Here is an 8,039-nt window from a genome sequence, read left to right as displayed (position 1 = left end):
AAGTTCATTGTAAATTTTGGTCAGCTGTGCGAGGCGCGCAGAACGTGACCTCTTTGCCGAGGTAAACTCCGCATTTTCCATCTTCCGATCTCTCAGGAACCAATATCTTTATCCAGAATCTTTTCAGGATACTAGTTAAGAATTGTAGGGGACTTGGGATTCTTACTCATACACAAGCGAGCTATGCGGCTTCTTCTATCATTTATTTTCTGACAATCATGTGAATCCTCATAAATGCCGTAAATGCCGATTCTCTACAATAAATTTAAAAACAGATATTCAAACAAACATACAAGAAATTTATACAAAACATCATTCATACAAACATTCAAAAATAATTACATTTAATAACAATAATAAATTAATTCTTTACTGCTAAAATGGACGTTTTAAATAACAACGATATTTACTTGATGATACCAATTAATTCTGAATAAAAAATACAAAACCTTACCAACTTTGGTATCTCAAATAAATTTACTTAAAGAAAGTAAATTTCATCCAAGCTCCTTAACTCTTGTTTAAATTATAACAAAACTAACGGGCGGAAACGACGTCAGACGTATACTGGACGTCACGTACAAATTGACGCCAAACGTCACATTTAGCGCCATGAATAAAACAATAGATACAATTTAATATTCAGAACGTCAGGTTCTTACGCGTACGTGACGTCCAGTATAAGTCTGACGTCGTTTCCGCCCGTTAGTTTTGTTATAGTTTAAACGTGAGTTAAAGAGCTTGGATGAAATTTACTTTGTTAAAGTAAATTTATTTGAGATACTAAAGTTGGTAAGGTTTTGTATTTTTTATTCAGAAATAATTGTTATCATTAAGTAAATATTGTTATTATTTAAAACGGTTATTTTTGCAGTAAAGAATTGATTTATTATTTTTATTAAATGTAATTTTTGAATGTTTGTATGAATGCTGTTTTGTATAAATTTCTTGTACGTTTGTTTGAATATCTGTTTTTAAATTTATTGTAGAGACCAAAATTTACAATGAACTTGAGAGACAGATGGTGTCTACAGAAAACGTTGAAAAGGTAAAACACTTATACAAAAATCTATGTGACAGATATGAACAGTTTAAAAACGCTCATTTTCACTGTCTGGAATTATGTGATGAACCCTCTATCATAGAATTGTTGGAGACGAATTATTCTAGTCAGCAGAAAAATCTAACGGAATTCAACGTGCATTATTCCGAGTGGCAAAAACAGTCACTACAGTCGGGTCAAGATGATAATATATCTACTATTAGCAGAACGAGTACAGCACGGTCATCTCGTGCGCAGTTACAAAATGCAAAAGCTAAAAGACTGATTGCAGAACATAAACTAAGAACACTAAGAGTAAAACAAAAATAGAACAAGAGCAAAGGGAATTAGAAAATAAGCGGCAATTACTTGAACAAGAGAGCGAATTAGAAAAAGCAAGGATCGAGGAATCTGTCTGGCAGGAAGATATCGAATGTCCTGATAACAATGGTGGTCGGAACTTTCCGGAAGTAGCACGTGACGTATCCGTTAGCGGGCAGGATTCAGCAGAAACGGTAATTTCTCGTCACAAAACCAATGGTAAGTTGGAAGATTTGGCATCCACAAATATAGATACGGCTTTCCACAGGTTGGCATCCACTTGCAGGAAGGATTTAATCTGCCTAAACCGGAACTGTTGACATTTAACGGAAGAGTGACAGATTATTGTAAATTCATAAGGAACTTCGAAACAAATGTTGCGGAAAAAATCAGTGACAGTAGGTTAAGATTAAGTTATCTTATACAGTATTGTGTAGGCGAGGCTAAAAGTTGTATTGAGGACTGTGTTTTACTTGTTCCAGATGATGGTTACAGGCGTGCAAGGAAAATTTTGCAAACTCGCTATGGTAAGCCTCATGTTTGTTTGTTTGTTTGTTTTGGGTTTAACGCCATTTTTCAACAGTATTTCAGTCATGTAACGGCGGGCAGTTAACCTAACCAGTGTTCCTGGATTCTGTACCAGTACAAACCTGTTCTCCGCAAGTAACTGCCAACTTCCCCACATGAATGATCAGAGGTGGAGGACTAATGATTTCAGACACAATGTCGTTTATCAAATAGTCACGGAGAACATAAGCCCTGCCCGAGGATCGAACTCGCGACCCCGCGATCCGTAGACCAACGCTCTTACCTACTGAGCCAAGCGGGCGGGCGGTAAGCCTTATGTAATTGCTAGAAGTTATATTGACAGTTTAGTATACGGCCCTCAGGTAAAAGCCTCCGATGTTGATAAACTTTCTCAATTAGCTTTAAAGATGCAAAAATGTGAAATTACCCTGTCCCAGTTAGGCTTTATTTCTGATGTAAATAACTCAGAAAATCTCAGGCGCATTGTTAAACGCTTATCTATGCGGATAAGACTCTGTGTGATGAACGGTTATTGCAAAAGCTAAACTATCCTGGGAAACCTGTTACCTTTCAAATATCCACCATAAAGTCCGTTGCCAGTAGTACCGTAGGACAGGAAGTTGACCAGCACGTGAAACCTGTTTCCGGTGGTGATGAAGTAAAACTTAACAATGTATGGTCGGTGAAAAGGCTACCAATTACTACTAGGTCTGCTGCTACTGCGGAAGATACTCGCAAAATACCCTACCTATCTGACTTGAAAATTCCACGTGTCGACGTCACTGACGTCACGTTGTTAATAGGCACGGATTCACCAGACGCACACGTTCCCCTTTAAGTTCGCGCCGGAGAAAGTAATCAGCCGTACGCAGTTAGGACGCGGCTTGGTTGGACAGTTCGTGGTCCTGTTCCAGGAAATATTGAAAATAACGGAAAGGGAACAGTGAGCATTCACTATGGTCAATCTAGTGACGTCATGCTGCAACAACAGCTTGAGCGCATGTGGACGTCGGATTTTAATGACGTGCTTCACAATGAGAAAGATTCTTTGTCCCTGGAAGATAAGAAGGGTCTATCTATTATGGAATCAACTCTGACATACGAAAATGGCCACTACAAGATGGGACTACCCTGGCGAAATAAAGATGCATACTTACCAAATAACCTGGCACTTAAACATGCGCGTCTTCACCAATTAAAAAAGAAGTTTTCCCGTGACGCAGAACTTCACGAAAAATACGCACTGACAGTAACTGATTATATAGAAAAGGGTTACGCTAAAGAAGTAACATCTACAGAAGATACAAATCGAACTTGGTATTTACCTCATCATCCTGTTACAAACGAGAACAAACCTGGGAAGGTCCGAGTAGTATTTGACTGCGCTGCGAAGTTCAAGGGTATTTCATTGAATAGCCAATTACTTCAAAGTCCTGATTTAATGAACAATCTAGTTGGAGTACTAACCCGTTTCAGACAAGAGAAAATTGCTCTCATTGCTGATATCGAGGCAATGTTTCATCAAGTGCGCGTGTGTGAAAATGACTGCGACGCTCTTCGCTTCCTATAGTGGCCTGGAGGGGACATAACTAAATCTCAGAAGATATATTATATGCAAGTCCACTTGTTCGGTGCTACATCCTCCCCAAGCTGTACAGCATATGCACTTAAACGAACAGCCGCTGATAACGCTAATAGTTATGAACCGGAAGTAATATCAACAGTTTACAGAAATTTCTATGTGGACGACTGTTTAAAATTCGTATCATCTGAAAAGAAGGCAGTGAAACTTGCGAGAGATTTACAATCATTGATGAGTTTAGGTGGTTTCAGGTTGACCAAATGGCTCAGTTACAGTAGGAAGGTTATAGATTCGATACCTGAGGCAGAGCGTGCCCCATCAGTCGTCAAGCTTGAACCTGGTACCTCTCTCCCTAGCGATCGTGCTTTAGGTGTGATCTGGAATGTTAACGACGATACACTCAGTTTAAAGGTTAAGTTGAGAGATAAACCTCTGACGAGACGTGGAATATTATCAGTTGTTAGCTCCATATTCGATCCACTAGGACTTGCATCACCAGTAACATTACAAGCAAAAGCCATCATACAGAAACTCTGCAAAGAAAAACTAGGATGGGATGATGAAATACCACAGACACACTGCCATGAGTGGAAAAGATGGTTAGCCAGTTTGCCATACTTAGAAAATATTGTTGTCAGTCGATGTTTTCGTCCAAAAGATTTTGGAAATATAAAGAACACCCAGTTGCATATGTTCAGCGATGGTTCGGAGTTAGGCTACGGCGCATGCGCATACTTACGTATGGTAGATGAAGATGGCAGGGTGATGTGTTCCTTAGTCCTCGGTAATTCTCGCCTTGCACCAATGAAACAGATTTCTATACCCCGCCTAGAACTGTCTGGAGCTGTAGTCGCATGCCGCATGTATGCAATGTTATCAGAAGACCTCGACATGAAAATCGACCAAGCCGTGTTCTGGACTGATTCTACAATACTGCTGGGATATATCAATAACGCATCACGACGTTTCAAAACGTTTGTAGGCAACAGACTCAGTGTCATTCATGAAACTACGTCACCTGACCAATGGCGCCATGTTGATTCCGGTTCGAATCCCGCCGACATTGCGTCTAGAGGTATCGACTCAAGTGATACACAAAGACTACAAACATGGCTTAAGGGTCCTAAATTCCTTCTTCAAGAGCTGCTTGGCCTGCCCATAGCCGTGTGCCGGAATTAGCAGATGATGACACAGAAGTAAAGAAGGAAGCTGTAATAAGTAGTACAACGACAGATACAGAAATTGACAGAATTATAATGCGTTACTCCGACTTGACCAAACTACAACGAGCATTCGTATGGCTGCAAAGATTTAAAACCTATTGCAGATACCGTTATGTAAAACATGACGTACAAGTACCCACAGGCGATATTACAGTAATAGAAGTACGGAACGCCACACGAGACATATTAAAATGTGCACAGAAAGGAAACTTTTCTGAAGAACTCTCAGCACTGAAAATGGATAATCCAGTGAAGAAAGATAGTAGAATCGCATCTTTAAATCCAATATTACATGACGGTCTCATACGAGTACATGGGAGAGTGAGCCGGGAGAATCTCCAAGAATATCCGGTTATTCTACCCAGCAAACATCACGTGACTACGCTAATAGTTAGACATTACCACAACATCAATGGTCACGTGGGAACTCAGCAGGTGCCTGCAGATACGCGGGAAAAGTATTGGATACTACATGGCTCCAGTTCGGTAAAAAAGACAATAGGGAATCGTTTTATATGCAGACGACAACACAGTCCACTACTGACACAACAGATGGCACCACTTGTTTCAGAACAAACCACTCCAGACAAACCACCATTTACCTACATAGGCGTAGATTACTTCGGTCCAGTATTAGTTAAGTCGGGACGCTCACATACGAAGATATATAGTTGTCTATTTACTTGTTTAGCAACTAGAGCAGTTCACATTGAAATTGCCTATAGTCTGAGAACAGATTCATTTATCGCAGCCTTTCAGCGTTTCACCAGCCGACGTGGGATTCCTGAAAAGGTATTCAGCGACAACGGAGCGAATCTTGTAAGCGGTGACAGAGAACTAAAACAATCACTACAATAATGGAACCAGTCAAAAATAGGACAATACATGGTTCAACTTGAAATTGAATGGCACTTCAACCCTCCATATGCCAGCCATAGGGGCGGTGCTTGGGAGAGACTGATTCGGTCAACGCGTTCTATTTTAAAGGCCATCGCTAGAGAGCAACTACTCACAGAAGAAAAAAACTGGTGACGTTAATGGCGGAAGCTGAGAGAATAATGAATGATCGACCGATAACACAAGTGAGTAATGATCCAAATGATCCTATGGCACTTACACCTAACATGTTACTATTGTTTAAAGCCAATTCAAGCATGCCCAGAGGAAATTTCAAGAAAACTGATACGTACTCTAAACGATGGTGGAGACAAATACAATACTTGTCCGATGTATTCTGGCGAAGATGAATTCGTGAGTACTTACCTAAACTCCAGATACGTCAGAAATGGCATAGAGTAAAAACTGATCTACGTGAAGGCGATGTCGTACTTGTTGCTGATTACAACGTACCAAGAGGGCAGTGGTCGCTAGGCAGAGTTACCAAACTATATATTGGTCGGGATGGGCATGTACGTAGCTGTGTGGTAAGGACTCGCAATTCAGAATCAGTTAAACCTATCACTAGACTATGTCTGTTAGAGAGTTCACAGTAATGTTTACAATCAATAACTCGGATTACGCTTTACGTATATACTATTAAGTAGGTACTCAGATAATTGTGACTTGTAAAACAATGACATTTTTTGTTTATATCTATTAAACTTTAGGCTTCTACTGTAAGCTGTTTCCACATGTATAAAGACACATGTAACGCTAACTGAATTTTAATTGGCAATAAGGATATGTTTTTGGGTTTTTTTTATGAATCAGTATATAGACATGTTTTATTTGTAAGAGTTGCTAACAAAAGTACATGTATTTGATGAAATTTAAGTAATTTCATTGCGGGGACTGTAAGAACCTGACGTTCTGAATATTAAATTGTATCTATTGTTTTATTCATGGCGCTAAATGTGACGTTTGGCGTCAGTTTGTACGTGACGTAGTAGTATACGTCTGACGTCGTTTCCGCCCGTTAGTTTTGTTATAGTTTGAACGTGAGTTAAGAAGCTTGGATGAAATTTACTTTGTTAAAGTAAATTTATTTGAGATACTAAAGTTTGAACAGTTTTGTATTTTTTATTCAGAAATAATTGTTATCATTAAATACATATTGTTATTATTTAAAACGGTTATTTTTGCAGTAAAGAATTGATTTATTATTTTTATTAAATGTAATTTTTGAATGTTTGTATGAACGCTGTTTTGTATAAATTTCTTGTACGTTGTTTGAATATCTGTTTTTAAATTTATTGTAGAGAATCGACATTTACGGCATTTATGGAAATGCACTTAATTGTCAGAAAATAAATGATAGAAGAAGCCGCATATCTCGCTTGTGTATGAGTAAGATCCCGAGTCCCTTACACTTCGCAGTACCTAATGAAAGTCACCCACTGACCTACATTGTCGTTTTGTTTTTCGCTTTGTTTTTCGCCATTGGTGACGTCGCAAATTTAGTTCGTCACTATTGGTGCATTTCATTTACCGTCAGGTACCAGTACCGGTTCGAAGAAATGGACAGCACGTCTCTGGATGATTCTAAGTGTATTAGCGCACTATCAGTTGTATATTTACCACGACCCAAAGTTAAATTACAATTAGCATAATTTATTATATTTTACAAACAAAACTGATCTTGAAAGAGATCTATTCATATCCATATCGAAACTCATTAGCTTATTCCTTCATGAACACCCGGAATAAAGTTTGGTGAACAAATCGAGTACGACTTCACACTGTGCTAAATGCTGTATGTTCATGCAAAGCCATATATTTGATATCATAAAAGCAGTTAAAGAAATCACACAATTGAGAAGAAAAGGTAACACTGCACCAGAATATATCGTATAATAAAACACTCGCCGGTCAATAGTCAAAACTATAAATCAAAGTTCAAATTGCTAGACAATACTCAAAACTATTGCTCCGACGTCATAATAAATGTTAACAACTGTCTTCATTTCGTAACGATACTAGTAGTCTTTTTCACAAAGCTTCGCGCCGATGATATTCTTTACTTATTGTATTGTAACTGACATCATTTGTATTAGAATATGGCACTCTTCTTCAAATAAGAAGTAACAAAATTGAATTTGAATATCATCTATTTACGTTGGAAATATCTCTTTTTGCCATTTTCAGTAGATTTCTGTCTCAGAAACGTGATGTATTACAAAGCATTGTTGTTTTAGCGTATTATTAAAAATATAGTATCGACAGTCTACTTGTCCTGAAGTATGTTGCGTTTTCTTTCGGGTTACTCCCTGATGTATTAACCAAAACCTGCCCGTCTCCTCAACAGTATCTGGTGTAGTATGGGATTTATCCGTTCCCGCTGCTAGGTCATATATGAAATAGCAGATAAATACAATTACTTTTTACCTATGCTTGCATGCGAAAT

At 38.4% G+C, this 8,039-nt stretch overlaps 2 protein-coding genes across 2 annotated transcripts; both read left to right on the top strand.

Moving 5' to 3' along the window:
- The first annotated feature begins 3,503 nt into the window (after positions 1–3,503).
- LOC128555987 (uncharacterized) lies at positions 3,504–4,652 on the top strand. Its single transcript, XM_053539861.1, has one exon. The coding sequence runs from the start codon at positions 3,504–3,506 to the stop codon at positions 4,650–4,652; it is 1,149 nt and encodes a 382-aa protein (XP_053395836.1).
- A 77-nt stretch (positions 4,653–4,729) lies between these two features.
- On the top strand, positions 4,730–5,554 carry LOC123523762 (uncharacterized). The gene has a single exon (XM_045301408.2). It carries the CDS (start codon positions 4,730–4,732, stop codon positions 5,552–5,554), a length of 825 nt encoding a protein of 274 aa, XP_045157343.2.
- Positions 5,555–8,039: the final 2,485 nt, after the last annotated feature.

The sequence above is a fragment of the Mercenaria mercenaria genome, chromosome 3, assembly GCF_021730395.1.
Source record: "Mercenaria mercenaria strain notata chromosome 3, MADL_Memer_1, whole genome shotgun sequence".
In the NCBI taxonomy this organism is placed as follows: Eukaryota; Metazoa; Mollusca; class Bivalvia; order Venerida; family Veneridae; genus Mercenaria; species Mercenaria mercenaria.
This window is presented reverse-complemented; position numbering and strand designations above follow the sequence as displayed.